The 21,113-nt window shown below is 38.4% G+C and overlaps 1 protein-coding gene across 8 annotated transcripts in view; it reads left to right on the top strand.

Moving 5' to 3' along the window:
• The window catches only part of TRMT9B (tRNA methyltransferase 9B (putative)), a 47,519-nt gene extending 32,627 nt beyond the window's left edge, over positions 1-14,892 (top strand). For all 8 annotated transcript variants that reach the window (XM_016133159.2, XM_016133156.2, XM_016133164.2 and 5 more), the window contains 2 exons: positions 4,452-4,625; positions 8,060-14,892. In XM_016133159.2, coding sequence (XP_015988645.2) covers positions 4,452-4,625; positions 8,060-9,093 — 1,208 coding nt within the window. In that variant the 3' untranslated portion in view covers positions 9,094-14,892. The remainder of the gene's footprint in view (positions 1-4,451; positions 4,626-8,059) is intronic.
• The last annotated feature ends 6,221 nt before the right edge of the window (positions 14,893-21,113 follow it).

Here is a 21,113-nt window from a genome sequence, read left to right as displayed (position 1 = left end):
AAGCAAAGTACCAGAATCTTCAAGTCACTTGGTAGGAAAAGGAACTATTCAACAGGTGGCTTTAGGACAACAGTGTGTATGTACATATACACTACTTTCTCATAACTTACATCAAAAATTCCAAATGAAGTTGGGAGGAGGGGAGGGGAAGGTAGACAGGGAAAAAATTTAAATCATTTCTTCAATTTAATTAATTAATTAATTAATTTTTTAAAAATCCAAATGAAGCCACAGTTTAAGGAAATGAAATCATTGAACAACTAGATGACAACTAGATTTCTTTAAAATAATAAAATAAAGAATAAAAGAATAATTAAAAAGATAGAAAAAAAGAATAAAAAATATTCTCAGAGGTAAAGGCTTTTCTATGTATGATACCAAAAAAGTGAGAAATCATAAAATGAAATACAGTTTATTGTCATTATTTATAATACTTATCTTCTACAAAGTTGCCATGGACACTTATTTAGTGAATATTGTGTCATTGCCCCTAAGGGAAATATAGGATTAGGTTCATATGAGGCTCTGGTCACATATTTATTAACTGGTCAGTACCTAACTTTGTTTGCTTCATATATGTTTCTGCTTAAAGACACCTTATTGACTATATATTGTTGATTCATTAACACTGAACTCACAGGAAACAACTCTTAACAGATGCCTGAACAAAGTGCAGTTAACACATATATCTTGTCTGTAAGGCCCATCACAGCTTTCCTGAGCTTCAGAACCCTAGCTAGACAGCACTCTGGCACGATGCTGAATTTTAAACAGTGAAATCACCAAGAGTACAGAAATGCACAAAATGTACATGGTGCAGAATACAAAATAGAGGGGAATGTAAGCATTCAGACACTTTCTGTTCTCTCTTCAGTACTGCAAAAGGTTATCATTTAATGAGATTTTGTAAAGGAGCCTGATTGCTGTGTGCTGGAGCTTGCTGCACTATCAAACATGTTCTGATTTAGTTCTTTCACGTTTATGACAATATTCTTGATCTCCCCATTAGGATAAAAATCCTCCCCTCTGTAACATCTCAGTGTATGCATTTAGAAAATGGATAATTGCATCATATTGGGGATTTCCATTACTACCTTTAAAAATGGATCCCGTTAGAAATGAATAGGGGATAAGTCAAGGGTGCCAGGGGCACTGGAAATGTTTCAGGAGATGCTGAGATTTGAAAAGACCTCAGTTTCCACATTATTAGATGCTCTCTGAATACTCCCTTCCAGCCCTAATCACCTCTAAACCTGTTTTTATTAGTATTTTTGAAGTAATTTTCCCTTTCATTTCTCTAAATGTATCCCCTGAGCCAATAAAAAAGTAGAGGATTTCCAAGATTGTTTTTCTTAAAATACAGCCATCATCTTTGTAATATTCAGGATTTCAATTTTAAAACACTTTGTCAATTATATTTTCCCCATGATTGCCTTTAAATATTGAATACTTTTTCTCATAAGCATTCTTGGGAATGGTGGTCATGAGAGCTAACATATTTGTAAGACCCAAATCATTTACATTGAAATAACAGCATTAGAAATCTTATTTTTTATTCACATGCTCTCCACTGGCATCTCTCAGCTGGCATCAGTGATCCTTATGTAATTAGTGTCTCATATAATTGTGTGTCTTCTATAATTTTGAATAGCACCTATTAAGGAGGAGTTATTAAAAAGTTGATGTATTTCAGAAGCAGCAAACTAATCATCTTTGAATAGCAGATCTTAGAAAAAAATTAAAAAATAATCAGGCAGAAAAATCTATAGGTGATTCCGAAAGGTACAAATATCAGCTCTGTTGATATCTTTAAATTTTTCTGGGAAGGAATTAGATGATATGTCTAGCTAGAATACAATTTTAGGTACAAGATCGTAGAAGCCTTTTTTTCAGGATAGTTATTTATTCACATCGGTATCTTTTTCATTGTAATATCAGTGAGATCCGATTGATCTAAATCATTAGGCTATGTAAATGTTGAATTACTAGAGTCTCTGCCACCAGAAAGTGAATGTCAAAAATGGTCTATTTAGCATATGAAATAAAATGAAGGGGTACTGTGGAAACTGTAGAAGGGGGACTTTTCTGAAACTTCTCTGATGGGGGTCAGGGTAATTTGCCATGGGCAAAAAAGTAGGGCCACTTTTGCCCTTCCAAATGAAAGATTTAGTGAATCTTACTTGGCTATGGTGGTGTTTCTGTGAATCATAAAATTCTTTTAATTCTGATAATAAGGATTTTATCCACACTAACTATCCCCAGTGTACCATCATTTTCAGAAATTGCAATCTCCCAGTTGATAACCATGAGCGAGAAGTGTTGACACTTCTTGCTTATCTTAACATGAAGAAATTATTTTTTACTTTTCTGTGTCTCTTAATAACGTGAGAGGTAAGCTGCATATCTAATTATACATTCCTTCTGTTTTACAGACAGATTACAAAATGAAACACTATACTTACTTTTAGAATAGTCAGACAAAAGTTTAATAAAAATTTGTCAGTAGTATATTAAAATAATGTCAATCAATTATTCACTTCAGGCCAGTAGTTCTCAACATAGAGTTATGTTGCCCTCCTCTCAGGGGATATTTGTCAATGTCTGGAGATGTTTTTTTGTCATCACAGCTGAGTGTGTGATGTTTTTCTGAGCTGTCACTTCTAATTCATCATGGTCTTGAATTTACTATGCTATTTACTTGTCCTTTGTACAGAAACCTCAAGTAGGGGTCAAATTCTACATTTTTAATCTAATCTAGAAAGTCTTCACTCTCAGCCCAAACTTTTTGATGTTGATTGTCCAAAGACTTATAACATAAACCCTTAAAATCTCTTCTGCAAAAATGAATGCTGTTGACCTCCCTAGAAAATTGCATGTAAGTCACCAACAAATTCCATTGGTTCTTGGGTTCTCTTGAAGCCCTATCCATGATCTGTAGGTTAAGAATTGCTGATGTAACCTATTAAGAGAACTTGCTTTCCTCATAATTTTTAGACTGTCACTTATTTGTACATTTAGTTCTTGGAATGCCCTCATTTCTGTCATTAAAATCTATTCTTTAATTATTAGAGCTTTATCCTTACTGTCTCCCTGAATCCTTCCTAATCACCTGTAACTACAATGGCTACAGTAGTTCTTACTCTATTGGATTGTTAGCTCCAAGAGAGAAAATACGATTTTACACTTTATTTTCCTCACACTGCCTTATGACCTGATGCACTATGCCTAGCTATCTGTCAGAGATAAGGGACCTTCAAAAATCATGAACCGCTCAATTTTCTTATGTTAGTTTATAAGAATAATTAAAAAGGTTTCATTTTAACATCTTTAAACTTTGGCTTCCTGGTCGCTCGATAGTCATTGGCTGCTATTTCAGTTCTATCCCCGACTAGCAAAAACACCCATTTCTGTGCAGTACATGAAAATTTTCAAACATTGATTTAGACTGGTAGATAGGATTAACCATTATCAATGGTTATTATCAAGTTCACTATTAGTTTCTTAGTAGGGTATATATATCCTTAGTAGTTCATCAGTGCTAGAGTAAATACTTGTTTGAAAGTACTTAATTGTGTTGTAAGAGGTAACTTAGGCAAACCTAACTGGTTTGCCGTCTTTGGGCATTTATACTTTCTGTGGGCTTGTGGCTAAACCTGAAAAGAGGAAGAAAAATTGTGCCCAATAATGTAGTACTTAAATTTTGTATCATGAAGCCATTATTAGAATTGCTGTTATTTTAATGCCTTCTGAAATTTAAATATTGTAGCCAAATAAAAGACATCAAAAAAATGGTCTATTTAAGAAAAATATGGTGCTTTCTTAAGAGTTACATACTGAGTTACGTGAGATCATTTAAAACCTAGCACTGGCAGCGGGTTGGATAAAAAGATGCTGAAATCTTTTATTAGTTCAAATTAAAATCTAAAAGTTTTTAAAAGCCTGTTTTATTGTATAAATTATTTTATTTATATCCATTTAAAAGTTGTTGGCAGCAGTTTGTTTTATATAGTTAGTAAGTGGCAAGACTGTCTGGAGAAATAACATGAGAATAAATGCCGTAACATATAGATCTATACATAATGAAATACGTATGTGAAGGTCACTTTCATAAAGACACTGGACACTGTCCCTGGGACGCTAGAGACCTATCAGTCCTTGCCAGGGGTCATAACATTTTCTGGCTGTGCTAGCATGCTAAGCCCTATGGACATTAGCACATTAAATAGTCAATAAACATTATTTCTTTTTTTTCTTTCCTTTTTCCTCTTCTATATGAAATATGTAAGAGCTCTCTGAAGTCTTGTCTTTTGCTTTTGTGTATACCTTCACACCAATGTGTATTCTGTCTTGGTTAAATAATACAAAGTTATTTTTCTTGTTATAAGGCAGACTAACTGACGATGTTTCATTCTTTGTCAAGGATAGCATGAAACGCTATTTTTCTCTTCTAGGTTGTGGCACTGGAAAGTATCTTAAAGTGAACAGCCAGGTCTATACCCTGGGCTGTGACTACTGTGGGCCATTGGTTGAGATTGCCCAGAGTAGAGGATGTGAAGTCATGGTGTGTGACAACCTTAATCTCCCCTTCAGGGATCAGGGCTTCGATGCCATCATCTCTATAGGAGGTAAGGCAGTCCGGTCACTTGTTCTGCTCTGAGAATAATGTTACATGGTTGAGGCAACTCTCACGACCCAAGTTTTCTTTTGTAGAAAAGTCTATGTCATTTATTTTATCTAATTAAAAAAAACATGTCAACTAATTAAATTATTTGACTAATCTCAAATGTACTTATGGTGGTACATATAATCATTTTACAAGTTAAACTTTCAAACTGTTATTGTGTTCTTTTTGATGACTTATGAGTAAGAAAGTATTAGAGGAGTTTTACTAGTTAAAAATAGTACTTTATTATATTGAAATGTAGTCAGATCTTCCAATGTAAAGTAGATCTTTATAAGTCACATTTTTTTTAGGTCATGAGTGTGCTCTTTATTAGCAGAATATTGTAGGGGTAATGTCACCTGAAAGTATCATCCAGTTTGCCACTTACTGCTATGCAAGTCACTGGGGAAGACAGCCCCACCTGGTCCTAGATTGCATTGTTACTGTAATGCCACTCTGCTCTCAAGCTGCCAGAAATTGTTCATAAATCTAGGGAACATCTTCCTCATATCCTCCCAGCTAGTGTGTCCATAAAATACACATACCAAAAATGAAAACAAACAGCAAAAATCAATTTCTGGAAATTTACACAGGTAAGGCTCATTTTACTCAATACATGTATTCCTGAAACCTAGTATGCTAGTCATTTTTATATATGCTAGAGAAATTTGCTATTTAAGAGAATCTTAAAAGAATGGCAGATTCATTTGCAAAGCAAAAAAAAAAAATCTTTTGAAAAGCAAATTATTTGTTCTAATACACTTTTAAAAATCTATTTGAATAAACAAGGTTTTATCAAAGCAAGGTAAACCTATATGAAACTGACTGACCGGATAAAAACAGAGAATAAAACCATTTACTTCCTCCTTAAATAGATGAGAAATGGATTTACTCAACTGTATCTCTGCATAGTGAGGGGATGCAGACCAGGATGCCATAACCCTGGAACTAGTTAGGACTGGCAGGAGATGGTCGTCATGGAAACCTGCTCTGTGACAGCCCTACTCTGCAGTTGAAACTGTGAAGTCCATTTTGGCCGTCAGCGTTAAGAGGATGGAGAGATCTTTGTTGAACCAAGCAGCACCACACAATGCTTTGAATCTTTAATGGAAAGGGAGATTTAGTTTGGTCATTCCACCCAAAGAACTAGAAATCTGAGAGAGGTCAGAGCAGCAGATTCTTTGCTCTCTTTTCATTATATTGGTTTTAGGGTCTGCAAGGCAACCTACATCCGTCGTGGGCTGTTGAGCCACTGTTGTGGGCATGGGATACTTACCAGCTTTCCTGCTTTGGGAAATGTTCCACGTGTACATAGCTGAATTCTTCTCCACTTGCAGTTGAAGTCTCATACCTTGTCTGCAGAGGAAATGGAGCATACGTGGTTGCCATCTTCTAATTAAAAATGTTCCATAAGTGGAAACCCAGCATGCGCTTTTATGAACTATAACTATAATGTAATGTCATTTGCCACTTAGATTTCACATTTAGAACTAGATTATGAGAAGTTTCATTAGACTGCCTCTCCTATGTCCATATACATTTACTTCCCTATTTAGAATTTTGTATGTTTGCACTTTTGCTTATCTTAACATGAAGAAACATATTTTTTTGCCTTTCCGTGTCTCTTAATAATAATGTGAGGTAAATACTATATCTGATTACACATTCCTTCTATTATACTGAGAGATTACAAAATGAAATACTTTATACTTACTTTTAGAATAGTCTGACAAAAGTCATAAAAATTTGTCGATAATGGGTGGCTCCATAGAGCAGTGGTTACATGTCTGCTTTACACACAGAAGGTCCTGGGTTCGAGCCCCAGTGGAGCCAGGGCCTGTACCCCAGGAGCTCTGTGGGAGGAGATGCCCTGCCTTCAGAGATCCAGTTCTTAAGGGGAAACAGTAACATCTATAGGTCAGGGGTGGAAGTAGGGGGGGGGGGATGAATTAAGGAGAGGAAAAAAGATTTTTTAAAAAATTTGTCAATACTATATTAAAATAGTGTCAGTCAACTATTCACTTCGTGCCAGTGGTTGTCGACATGGAGTTATGTTGCCCCCACCCTCAGGGGACATTTGTCAATCTCTGGAGACTTTTTTTGTTATCATAGCGGAGTGTGTGTATTTATGCATTATCGTCATTTAGTGCGTGGGCCCCCCACAACAAAGAATTATAACCCAAAATATTGATAGCACTAGGGCTGAGAAACCCTTCTTAATGCTAAACTCGTGAATTCTGAATGCATATAGTGAAACAGTACAAGATGCCAGGGTTCCTGTGCAGCTGATAGGAATGAAACCTTGATTGATAACAATACGAAGTGGGTCTGTTGGATGATCTTCCTTTGACAGCTTTATCTATATAATAATCTCGTTTTAGATAGTTGCTCTACCTCTGTGTCAGGTAAACTATAGGAATTTATTTGCCTAAACCCACTACCAAGAGCTGGGTTATGGCGAAGGCTACAGAAAACGTTTCACTCTCTATCCCTCACGACTCAGACATGAGCAGCAGTGTCCACGCTTTGCTTGGGACTAATTTCCTGAGACCAGTGGTAGGCCTGAGCGTGGAAAAATAATCTGATGTTTTCTCTTAGCACAGTTCTGTGATAAAACTGCCCTAAGAGCGAATGGAGGAAGACTTTCTGTACATTGTTTGATAAAAAGATATTTAATAACCATTAAGATTAGATAAAGGCAGAACTGCTTGATTTACCTTAACTTAGCAGGGATTGAAAGGAAAAACAATGACCTTTAAGTTGACTTTTTAAAAATCATAAACGACCATTTTACATTATATTAACATGATTTAAAATGATAAGCAATCATTTGGACTTGAGCTTGGCTAGCTTATCTCTGCATTATCTAAACAGAAAAACTGCCTATAACATTTTTCTATTTGCTCTATTAATTTTATTAACACTGAACAGTGGTATTAACCTTTCAGTGCTTTTAGAAATACCAGTTATTCTTTAAAGCAATGAATTCATAGAATTCTACTAGGGAACACTTACTTGATTCAGTGCTCTCTTGTGAATTTTATTAATTCAAGCTAATCACCCTCTGGTTAACAAAATTCACAGGATTTTGGAAATGGGAGAGATTTTATACATTATCTATTCTAGGTGTCTTATTATAGATGAAGGAACTTAAAATCCATATACGTTAAATAATTTCCCAAGATCAATCGTCTAATAATTATAGGAGATGAAGCTAAAAATTATGTCTGTCCTAAAGCCAGGCCTGTGCTATTTCTACCATATCCCCTGTCCTGTGGGAAATACGGTTTCACTACCTGTCAAAATTACATCATTATTACATGGAAAATATTAGTATATCAATGTGTAGGCTTATGTATGTGCATATACATTGAGGTCTAGTTTCTTCTTTTTCAGTTATACACCATTTTTCTACAAAACAAAGAAGAATCAGAGCAATAAAGGAAATGGCCAGAGTCTTAGTTCCTGGAGGCCAGCTGATGATTTATGTTTGGGCCATGGAACAAAAAAACCGGCACTTCGAGAAGCAAGATGTGCTTGTTCCGTGGAACAGGGCCTTGTGTTCCCGGCTCCTCTCTGAATCCAGCCAGCCCGGGAGAGCGAAGCAGTGTGGACACCCAGAAAGAAGCCATCCCTGCCATCCTCCGTGCTCCGCGTGTAGCTGCTCTGTTTGTTTCAAGGAGCGATGTGATTCAAAACGGTCTCACAGCGTGGGCTATGAACCTGTTATAGCTGGAACCTGTTGTGCAGGTATTTCTAAGGAAAGCGAGGAAGACAATGGCTTCTACAACGCATTAGGAAAGTCTTTTCGTTCCTGGTTTTTCTCCAGATCTTTGGATGAATCAACTCTGAGGAAGCAAATTGAAAGAGTGAGACCCTTGAAAAACACTGAAAGTTGGGCCAACAGCACTATATCAATCCAGCCTTCCAGACACTCTAGTTTAGACTTAGGTCACCGAGAGCTGTTTTCAACAAGAGAGCAAAATTTGGATGAGGAAGTGTTTGTGGAAACGTCTCAAAAACATCTGGAGTGGCAGAGAGCACCAGCTACAAGGAAACATTTAGGTAGAGACCATCAAGAGGAAATTAGGAGAAACGGTGATGGGAATTTTCTGAATAGCACCAGTACTAATGAGAATTGTGTGGGTGCAGGTAATGTAGAAGAAGGGAACAGTTCTGCTGGTAAAATATTGAGAAGGATTTCTGCAGTCGATTCCACAGATTCCATCCCAAATGACACAATTTCTGTGGAGGAGCGACAGCCCAACGTTTTGGATTCTAGAGCCTTTATGCGCTACTATCACGTGTTTCGAGAAGATGAGCTCTGTGGCCTGCTGAAGGAGAATGTGTCCGAGCTCCACATTCTGAGCTCTGGGAATGATCATGGCAACTGGTGCGTTATTGCAGAGAAAAAGGAAAACTGTGGTTAATTGGATCATTTTAGACAGCCCCTCCACAGGTGAAACCACCTCTTTTCACTCGGTTTGGTATGGTTACCTGAATTGAATTTCAGTTTTATTACTTTTTAATCTATTGATGCTGTGATCTGTAGATGCTCTGAATTGATCATCTTTTTAATCTTTAGGTAAGCACAGAGCCTGGCATCTAAAGCATTTGACAAAGGGTATTTGTGATTAAATGTCGCTATAAGAGATCTGCAGAAGCAATATAAAATTAACTTAACACAGTTTGGATTTTTCCCCCTGAAAGATGAAATTATAAGAATATATATATTGTTTTTCAGTACTATATACTGATTTTTAAAAGATTCTATTTTTAAGTATACCTTCTAAAAACAGCATTTTTATAAAGTTAAAGGTTAATTTCTATTTCTCAGGTTATAATTTAGATCTGTGTGCCAGATACCATGTAACACTGTTCCATTATACAGATGTAAACTGAATCATATAGTAAATTATTTTGTTGCCAAGGTCTTGCTTCTAAAGTCTTCAGAAAGGTAAGAGAGGTAGAGAGACGAGAAGTGTTACAAGGACTTTTCTAAATTTAGATAAGCAAACCTGCTTCAAGATAAAGAAATAACAAAGTTATCAATATCACTCTGAAGTTTTTTTAAAGGCACCTTAGCATGTGGAAAGTAGGCTCTTGGGTGTTAGAAGTTGTTGCAAGTACCCAGGTAGTACATTTCTGACCTTATTAGAAGAAGGAATATACAAATGATAAAACCAAGATTAAGTAATGAGTTTTTCTCTAGAAGGATGCTTTTCTTATGGACTGAAAGGATATTTAGGAAATGAGAATCTGTTTGAAGCCTGTTTGGGCTCTTATTATAGATTGTTAAGAGGCAAGACATTTGGCCTTGGTGGAAGATTGGTTGTTGAATTTTTAAAAATAATATCCAGGCATTTATTATATTGAAAATGACCACATTTTATTAGTTATATTATAGAGATTTAAGCAGAATCAAGTCCTATTTAATCAAAGGTTGAATATCTGCCACTTTACAGACAAACGAATAGGTTGGGCATTGTGTGGTCACTGCATCTGTGAGATTTAACCGTGGGGTTGTTTAAATCCATGTCATGGATTCTGAAACGTAGCTATAATTAGGACGGGGCTAGAGTTCTAAAAGAAGCAGAAATAAGTCGACCCAGAATAAGACCTAAGAGAGCTCCTTAATGAGGAAGGATTCAACATCTGACAAAAGTCTTTTACTTTTTGGACCATTGTAATCCTGGATGAAAATCCAATACTTATCTATTTTCCACTACAATTAACTGAAATAGTAACAGATTTCATTTGGTTTTGGTTTCTTTTTTCATTCAGTGATTGTGCCCTAACTTAAAATAATGATGCTACTTTCAGAGAAGCTTAAAGGGTTATTTTTAATAGTTAGCCCCAAATTATTGATGTTTCTAACTCTTGACTTTAAAAAGACCACATCATAACCATTTTGGCTGATGAGACTGGTGGGAATGAGACATGATTTGTATTGTTCAGTTTGCATTAGAGGGACAATAAAAACAAGCAAAGAAGTGGAATAGAAATTAAAAATTAATTTAGTGTCTTCCATTTCTTAAGGTAGGACATTAAACCATGAGTATTAAGTGGTTTTCATTGTGGAAAGAAAAGATTATCGGAGTCAGAGAAATTCTTACAGTTAAGGCTTGGTGGCCTTTGTACTGAGTGTATTTTCCCTCTCTTTGAAGCCTGTACCTTTAGTCCCAACCTTGCTGCCAGAAATCTGTTGGAAGTCATCTCTCTGGTGGTAGATTACCACTTACATAAAAGTCAGTTTATTAGACTGTGCCAGTAAAGTTTTGAACTAATCTGCATGTGGGACCTCCCTGCCCTGCCCCCTACACACACACGATTTTGTATAAAATAATTCTCTAGAACAGTTCTCGAGAAGTATTTTCACATAATTTTGACAGGGCTATAAATGAAAAACCATTGATAATACCAACCTTTTGCTGTTCATCTTCTGAGCACAAGAACTCTATGCATCCAGACATTACTTTGTATGCAAATACTTAATTCCGTGGTTGATAGCCTCTCTTTGGTATGTTCATGTGAAAAGCACTCTTAAAACTAGCTTTTGCCTTTGGATATATATCCATATATTATTTATATATATATATACACACACACAGCCATTGAAGAGCTTAATATCTTGATATCTTAAATATCTTGATCATTTAAAAATCTTGCTCATCTTTAACATTATCCTCAAAAGGAAATACAAGTCATAAGTCAGTTTAAATAACCATACAGGGGTTATTTGTGAGTGTTCAGTCTGCCTTAACTTGCTCAATTATAGATTTTGCTGATCTGTATGAAGTAATCTGTAAAAATTTACGTTCTGTTATTAATACTGGGCTGAACAATGTCTTTACTATTCTTTCTCTTTTACGTGCTGGCATCACTGAAAAGTCCCACAATCTGAAGTAGAGGGGAGCATTTGGGTGATGATTAGAAGGTCCTTCAAAACCTTTGCTGACTTATTGATGCCTCACTGGCCTATTTGAGGAATTCCATATAAACAGTCAGATGATTTAGAGGAAAGTGCATTAATATGGCCAAAGGATGCAGTCAACATAATGTTGAGTGGGAATCATGCAAGAGACCTACTTAAATTATTTCTTTGAATTGTCACTATAATGATGAAATGACGGCAGCATATCATTGTAACTAACAAATAATCTAACAGACCTCTCGGAGTATCACACTGGTTTGGTCCTCCTTTCTCATCACTCATCCCTCTGCAGGATGGTGTGCAATTCTAGTTTCCAGTTTGCCTTTCTATACCCTTTCAAATTCTGGATGTCAAGAATTGCTCCTTATTTTAACTGAGCATCATTTGAATGGATAAAAAATTAGAGGTAATCTGGAGAGTAAATAATCCAACTATAAATCAGGTAGGAACATTAATGTACTTATCTATTAATGACCACCAAAAAAATAAATAAGCACTGGTGGATTTAAAATAAATAAATAAATGGGCTTGGAGGAAGACTTGAACTTGGTTGAGGAGCTTAAAAATGAGCTGTGACATTCCACCTTGAGAGGGAGGGGGATTGGGGTGTGTAGTCATTGGCCAAGCCATAATAACTATTATGTAGAAAATTTGAAATATAATGATAAAAGCAACTAACTTTTCATAATATTTTAACACTTATTTCATCTGTAATCCTTACCACAACCTTTTGAAATAAGCATGCTTATTGTTTCCATTTTGCAGATGAGGAAAATTGAGGCAGAAAGAAATTAAATTGTCTAACATCACAGTTACACACATAGTATCACACATCTAGTAATGGGCAGGGCTGAGATCTAAACCCATGCAGTCTGGCTCCCAGCCTGTGCTCCCAACCACAACACCATGTACACCCAGTCAGAGTACGAGGCAGATTATAAGAGCCTTCATGGTAAGTGTGATTATCCCTTTTATAAATGAGCTTTGGCAAGTGTAAACAAAGATTGCAAAACGAGACAATAATTGGATAGCAATCCTTTTCATATTTTCCTTAGCTTTATATTTAATTTTTTCATTTGTAAGTCTATTTCTATTTGAATATAATTTTTAAAAAATAGTCTTGGTCAAAAAATGTTCTATGATCACTTTTCTCCAACTCTTCAATCCTTCAAAAATGGTATTACAGTTTTCTCATTTTATAGGTGTGAAAACTGAGGAATATTCAGATATTTTATTCATTTCATTGTTTACTGAACCCAGATAAGTAGGAAATAAGGCAATGAATATCAGATATGTTGAGTATACACAAAATATTAGAATTAATTGACCTGAAAGTGCCAAGCTAGAATAGTTTTCATATTCATTGTGTACTTACTACCAAGTTACATTGTTTAGTTTGAGAAAAGTGATATAAACAGTGCATATTAACATATTTAAATAAACTTGGACTTAATTTAACCAAGCTTGAATATTAACATTTTTATGTAAACTTGGACTTAATTTAACTGAGTCTGCCTGAGATATATTAATGTCCTCTAGCACAAGCATTCTGTGGAACACGTTTCAGAAAATAATGTGTCTGGTAGATAAAATGCACATGCCTTAGGAGGGCATTCATAAATTGACTCTAAATTACTTTCAGTCTCATCTCTTGCAATTGCAACCAATTTTTTCTGTTCTGCAATCTGCTATTTTAAACAATGCTTGCATTAGAAGTTACATAATGACAAGTAATTTTCACATCCCCTAGATATAAACTTGGATTTCAAATGCCATAATTGCAATGCTTCTCCAAAGGAAAGTGTAGGAAGTGGGTTTTATCCTTTCAATTCGAAGAACATATGAGATAAATGTTATCATATACCCATTCGACAGATGGCAAAACCATGGGAGTGGAGGGAAATTACAGAAGCATCGTCAGACCCCAAATCAGAATGTTCAACTCCTCTCATCCCAGTCTTAACTCAAAATTATGATGACTAGTTTGATATTATAGACTCTACATTTGCTACCTCATTATCGACAAAACCGGAATAAGAATATTTTAAAAAGGACTCTCACCAATCAAGTACCGAAATTATAATGCAAGTAGGCATTAGGCATAGCGTGAAGAACACAAACACACATCTAAGAAAGCTAATCAAAGAGAAAATACTGTGAATTGTCCTATTTTTGGTTCCCCATGGGTCCCACACTATGTGATGCATGAGTATGAATACACAACACTTCAGTTTTAACACATTCTGTCTCCTTCTAAATTTGGGTCTTTGCACTGATTATACACGAGTAATCACTTCGTATGATTTTCATTTGAACCCTAATACAATCTATATGACCAACCAAATGGACTACTTGTGAGAGTCCAATTGGATCCTTCCTTTGTTAAATGAATATATATTTTGTCTTTTTTTTTTTCAACTAGAGCTAGGAAAAATAAAGTTTCTCTAAAACCAATTAATTGTCAATTAACCCACATGAAACAATGTATTTTCTCTACATAGAATATTTTTTTTCTGGACGTTACCTCCATATAGAAAAGACAGTAGATCACAGCAGTTCATCTATAGCCAGTGTCGAATATTGGATTCCCTGAAAAAGTTATGTTAATATTTATGCCCGCCCAGCAGGGAATCTGGCTGAATGACAGGCATTTCTCTAGTGAGCTAATCATACCACTTCTATTAGATTTCTATGCACATATGTAGAGGGACTGCATTAGTAAAGGACTGCTTCTCTGTTTATTTACTCGAAACCCTGGTACTACTTAAGACTCACTAATGTGGGACCCCAGGGGAGTTTCTGAGACACTTTGAAAATGCATGTGAAAACTGTCTCATTTTCTTTAGATCTTCTCTTAAATATGTATGATGTAAATATATATGTATATTCCTAGACATTTAGTGTTGACTGTCATTACTGACCAAGAAAAAAAGCAGCCCTATTGGGTACTTTCAAAACATTAAATTAGCAAGTACCACAGAAATGTATTTCATTGAATATCAAGTAGATTTTTGTTTGTTTGTTTCAGGGAAAATGAAAGATAGTTGTTAAGCGTTCTTGTGGTTATTCTGGTGTTCACATGTGTATTTGTATTAAAAGTACAAAAACTCTTTTCTACAATGTACAGTTACTTTAGCTTTTCCCAGAAGAAGCTAGCAATAGTTTTAAAAGCACAAATTGATGTAAAATATATTGACTGTTATAAGAACTTGAAGATATTTTATTTGCATTAACCAATAATGTTAAGATCTTTCTGTAATAAGTATTATTAAAAATGGTATAATTTGTAGGCTTATGAAGTGTGTGAGTTTATTTAAGTTATGTGTTAAGTGTACTTTTCAAAACGTTACTAGATGAGCAAAGTTTTGCCTTTCATCTCCACTCTGAGCGTCAATTCAGTCAGGCCTCTCTCCTATACGATAACAGAACGGGGCAAATTCATATTTGAACAGTTATCTTTGTCTAAAGGAAATTGAGCTGTTTAATAATAGATTATCTTTTAATGGGTTAATAAAGGAATATTATTGGTTAAAAACATCTTTTAAAATGAATAAAGATGTATTAGACTATCTGAAAGTGGGTGTATGTGAATATATAGTACTAATATTAAAAGAATGTCATTTTTGTATTCTTGAGATGCAAGTGTATCTGTTGCCTTTGCTGACCTGCTCCATCTGCAGGTTGTGAGCTGATGATCAGAGACAGGGTGCAAAGCAAGGGGAAGTTGTGCCCGGCTGTGCTGTGACTGACATCTCAGCGGGTCTGTGTTCTAGCAGCAGATGGTGCCCTGGCTGGTGCAACCTTGACCACCTCCCATCCCCCACCCTAGTTCCCTGGGATAGAAGAAGCTACGTCTCCCTCAACACTGCTTTGCCCCACACGGTGGCTGCTTGGGGGACAAAAAAGGCAAGTACTAATAACAAATGAAATATATATTCTTTGCCAGTCTTTTGGAAAGAATCAGTGAAACCTCAGTTATGCTGTGTACTCGTTGGCAGAAATCTCTCTCGGTTTAAAAACATCACTAGCTATTGTCTTTAGTCTTCCATTTTTATGCTTATCTTTTATTTTTGAAATATCTCAGCATAGTTTCAGCTTAAAAGCTATCTGCTTAATAGATTTGTTAGCATTTTTTACAGTTTTCTTAAAGGAAACTGTCAACTTCAGTACCTGCTTTTTTCTGTACAAGTCACCCTCCCCCCAGTCCCCATGAAGGTGCGCTCCTGAGCAGCCTCAGCAGGTGGAAAACTACCAGAGGCTTGCGCTGTCAGAGACCTCAGTTGTCACTGACTCCAAGGAGGGACGTCCCCCCTGCGTATTTCCACCACACCACATTGTTTGTGTTCCTTCCAGAAATTAGAGCCCCCATCTCAGGTCCTGTGCTTAGGAAAATCACCTGGACCTGACTCCTCCACGTTGATTTTTTTCTTCTTCAGCATCGTCTAGCCCTTTGCGTTTAGGGTATTACTACCACTCACATAGCACTACTCACAGAATTAGCGATTAAAAACCTTCCCGCATCATGCATGATATTTTCTCATTGTCTCCAATTTAAAAAAACAAAACAAACAAACAAAAAAAACGAGCTGACTAAAATCTTTCCAGTTCCAGCCATTTTTCCATCTGGTATCTTTCTCCATGTCATCTCCTGCCCTGACCTCCAAGAACGAGCTCGCATTTGCCACTTTAAAGGGGCTCTCCCACCCACCATGGACTCCTGGCCTTCCCTCAGCATTTTGGGGAGGAAGAGTCCAGCTCTGCTGATGGGATTCAGTTCTTGGTAATTAAAGGCTGGTTATGGGGGGCCATGGCTCAACTCCACGGATTTCCTGCATTCTGAGTCTCCTGCCCAGATAACCTCCTCTCTTGGATCCCAGAGGTCTGAGGCCCCTTTCGTTCTTTCCTAAGACTCGCAGATATGAAGAACGTGTGTTCATTTTTGCGTGCGAGATTTTTATTAGAGTACGAATGAAACTGATGGTGTGTGCTTGGACCTTCGAATTAACTAATCAAGGGTAAAAAATGAAATCTACCAGTGACCAATCTTTGACAACCAGTTACTAGCTTTTTTCTCTTGAAAAGAAAAAGGCCATAGTACTTGGTTCAATATAAAATGAAGGGCATCATAGTTTGAAATACAGAAGGAAATCCCTTCCTTCTCACATGCCACCTCTGAAAAATCAGGGCAACCAGGACTCTGTATTCAGAGCTCTCCTGCTCCAGAGGACTAACAGCCACCAGGAAGCCAGCCCACCCCAGCCTTTGAGATACCAGAGCCCCCAAAGGGTTTATCGAGAGAGGGAGCCAGTTGGTGCAATAATGAGCTACCTGCCCCCCACCCCCTGCCACCACACACACACACACACACACACACACACACACACACACACACACACTGTCCCAGGAGTGAAGGAAGCTGACCGAGGGCCAGCTTGTATACCATGAGCCTGGCCACTGGCACCATGTTTGGGAACATTGGCAAAGATTCCCGTGCCCAGGCTTCAGGCTTGGCATGATGTGGGTGGAGCTGCCACCTTTGAATGGCACAATGGGGTCACTTCAACAGGGCTTGTTCCTGTGCTGTGTGGGAGATCACTGTCCCATCCCAGACACAGGTGAGGCAGTGGCCGTCTGAGGTCCTCCTCATCAGAGGCAACTCAGAGCTCCTCATGAGAAGAAATGCAGTTTGACTCCCAAAGTTCCATGAAACAAGAAGATTGTCCTAATCCCATTCCACACTCCTCGTTTTATTAAGGGAGGACTTCAGTATTCGGGTTGACTTGCACATTCCCACACAGGTAGCACTCTGTTCCTCTAGGCGGTCACGCACAGCCATCCCAAAGAAACTCACCTATACTATCGCGTGAGGCCTCAGCCCTCAAAAGGGAATGATCTATGAAGAACCTGCCTTTTTTTCCTCACTACCTTAATATGCTGGTGATTCATTCAAAATGTGTAACCACCCCAAGAAAGGTACCAAAAACATGGGGACAGAAGACTTGTTTCTCCATCCTTTGAAAGATGGTGATTTTAGAACTCTCCATTTCTCCGTATTTTGTGTTGAACAGCTTTTGGACAATTCCTTTGGGTAAGGGGCTTGCTAGGCAATGTTGGAGATTTTATGGGAAGAAGATAGCCCCTGGTGCTCAGCTCATCCTCCTCTACTAGAGTATGCATGTTACAGGGCAGGACCCTTGTCTGCCTCGTTCCCTGCAGAGCCCTACAGTGCCTGGCAGAGTGCTGGCCCATTCGGAAGTGTTCAGGAAAATAGTTTGTGGCTGCCTGGCTTAGGGCATGAGCTGTGCTCAAAGGAAGTTACAGAGACCCATGGGACCCCAGGGGGAGAAAAAAGATATCATAATGGTGACCCAAGGCTGGACTTTAAAGGGTGAGGAATTGGGACGATGGCAAAGAGGAAGGTAAGCTCAGAGTTAACTGACGAAGATGATAACAACGGTGGTGCCACCTCTCGTGTGTGCCCTACATGCCAAGAAATTTCAGTTACGGTTTCATTTATTTGTCATTCCAACCCCCGGGAAAGGGATTACTGAGCACGATATGTGGAAACTAAGGCCTAAAGAGGTCAGGCTACTTGCACAAGTCACACTGCTGGAGAGTGAAGACGCTCAGCTCTGCGTGTAGATTTGTCTGTGCGAACCTCATGAGAAAGTGGCTTTGGGGAGAGGGAATGAAAGGCAGAGAAACCTGGAGAAGCAGGTTGCAGTTTGATTCTCAGAGGCTTTAAATGTCACATGAAGGGGTCTGGACTTTCACTTATAATGCTAGAGAGCCTCTGAAAATTTCTGGGCAGATGCTTCAAAAAGACTATTTTGGTGCAAAGGGAAGGTGTGGGTGGGGAGGGTGACTGAGATTTCAAGGAGTCTGCACATGGTATAGGAGACACAGTAAGAGTGGGACTGCAGGTTTAGAAATGATAATAAGATACACACGGAGCTAAAAGGAATGAACTAGAATCTGATAGGATAGCCGGGGAGAAGAAAAGGAAAAAATGGCTCCCACATTCCTACTTGGCTGCCTGGGAGGCTGCGAAGCCTGTAACACAGCCAGCGGCAGGCAGAAACTGCCCGGGCCGTCTCCACGATGAAGTGGGATTAGGTCGCCCTCTTCTGGAGCATAAAAGTCATTGCTGAACTGCAACATCAAGCAATGTCCCAGTTCTGTTTAAATGTCTCTACAGAACCCACTGATGTTGAGTCGATACTAACTGGTCCTTGAAACAGCTGGTAACAAACAAGTTGGTAGCCAGGTAGCAATTTCAGACAAACTTGGTTGTGCAGACAGACACAGCAAGAGGCTGTCAAAGCAATTTGTTACATCTTCTAACACACGTTTCAGACTTAGAATTAGTTTGGTGTTAACAAAAGTGAACTATATTTGAATGAAAGGAGATAAGACTATAATCTTTGGAGGAAAAATAAATGCAGATTTTTTTGGAATATTAAATATGTTCTAGGGCGATAAAGGACTGAAATTGTGCTCTTTAGCGCTAATGCTACCCTGGAATACTCAAGGCTATCAACTATTGAAATGTGGAGGGTTTGAATGACTTCAAAATATTACATGAGCAATTTGGCAAAGATAACAGTAGGAAACAAAAACTAAACTGGATTGGTGGGAACTGGCTTGGTGGGTGATCCCCAGGGTGTTCCTCACTAGGTACACCCCACTTTGCCTGTCACGTAGACAGGAGTGTTGGTACTGGAAACCAAGAATCGGCTGCCTTGGGTTTTAGGCTTTGAAAGGACCTCTTTCTCTCCCAGTAGCTGAGGGCGATTCCCCCTGGCTGTCTGCTCAGGGAAAAAGTCCTCAAAGGACAAGTGGAAAACTAGAGAGAGCATAATGAGCTTGGACCAGGAGGAGGTAAAGAGAGAAAATGGCTTCTTTTTTAAAAAAGAAGTATTAAAGTATAACTGACATATAATATTATATTCGTTTCAGGTTTACAACATGATTCAGCATTTATATTTCTTACGATGTGACCACCACAACAAGTTTAGTATTGCATCCTTTCTGTGAGTGCTATTCCTCCCACTCCTAGGTTCTATCTCTTGCTGCTATTAAAATTGACTGGTTTAACCACATTGCCCTCTGCCGAGCAGCAATTCTGTTATCTACACAATTTCTTAAACTGTAAAATCAGGTTAATGATAACAGTCTTGGGTAAATCGAATAAGGCATAACCTGTGTTTGAGTTTCGAAGCATCAGGAAAGAAAACGGTCGTCAGGGGCTGCTAGCATGGCCTCAGATGTAATATCCTGTCCAAATGTTTGGCACAGACATTGTGTTTAAGGGACTAACAGGGCAACAAGAATAACTAGAGAGGGACAAAGCTATGACTTTTGTCTTTCCTTTCCAGTTGTAAAAAGAAAAACATTAGGGTTCTGTATTGGCTAGGAAAAAAAAAACAAACTTAAAACCGAAAGAAAGATAGGAAACAAGCATTTGTAGCATCAACAGGTCAAAGTGTGAATTTCTAATTTCTACAAAGGCGTTCTTCCAGTCACATTTCCACCTCGGAATCGCCTAGTGGTGTTTGGACTAGGTCAGGGCCAGGTTTAGACAAAGCTGGGAAGTGTTGTCACTGATTTTCACGGTCCTCACCCCACCCTCCCACTGTGCGTGCTCTGGTTCCTCTGTGTCCCCATCAGACGTTGGTGGTCCCACGCCTTTTCCAGAAGCCCAGGGACTCAGAGTGTGCTATAGGCCACACATCCCTAGGAAACATCTTCAGCCCAGAGTGGGGCTCTCGCCTCGCCAAGCCAGGCAACCTCATTCCCTCGGCTCAACCTTTCTAACCCATGTGAACACAATGGCTACAGGAAATCCCAAAGCTCCCCTGTCAGTTCACCTTAGGCCTCCTCCTATGCTATTTCCTCTACTGCAGATCTGCGAGGCTCTCAGGCACCTAAAATGCAAACCTACTTTACAAACCTTTCCAGGGCTCTCCTTTGCTGAAGTGGTTCTCAGCCCAGTTGTGGATCAGAAAAACCTCTGGCGCTTTTAGCAGGACCCAGTCAGAAGCCACTAATTCAGCCATCCTGCTTCTGGCCTACAAGGCCTCCTCAACCAGGGAGCTAGCTCTCTCTCCCGCCTCATCCCTCACCGCACTCTCTCACCACGATCAGCACAAACACTCTGGTGGTGTTCCCTGGATACACCTGGTCATTTTATACCTGGATGCTGCCGTACAGCCTTCCATCAGTGTAGGACCTAACAACTCAAAGTGTGGTCCGTGGACCAGCAGCATCGACCTTACCCGGGCACTTGGAACCACAGAGTCAGAAGCTGTGTCTTAACAACATGCCCAGCTGATTTGCACGAACATTAAGTTTCAGAAACACTTTAGATACTTTGCCAGCTGGCATCTTTGGAGAATTTACATTCACGCTTTGGTCCCTTGCTCAAGTACTGTCTCTCCTGTGAAGCCTTTCCCAGCCCCACCCTCGTCACTCCTAGCCCTCTCCTCGAAGCAATTAATTCCTACCCCCTCTTGC

The sequence above is a fragment of the Rousettus aegyptiacus genome, unplaced genomic scaffold, assembly GCF_014176215.1.
Source record: "Rousettus aegyptiacus isolate mRouAeg1 unplaced genomic scaffold, mRouAeg1.p scaffold_m13_p_11, whole genome shotgun sequence".
Taxonomy (NCBI): domain Eukaryota; kingdom Metazoa; phylum Chordata; class Mammalia; order Chiroptera; family Pteropodidae; genus Rousettus; species Rousettus aegyptiacus.
The sequence above is the reverse complement of the archived record's forward strand: the minus strand, read 5'-3'. Positions and strand labels throughout refer to the sequence as shown.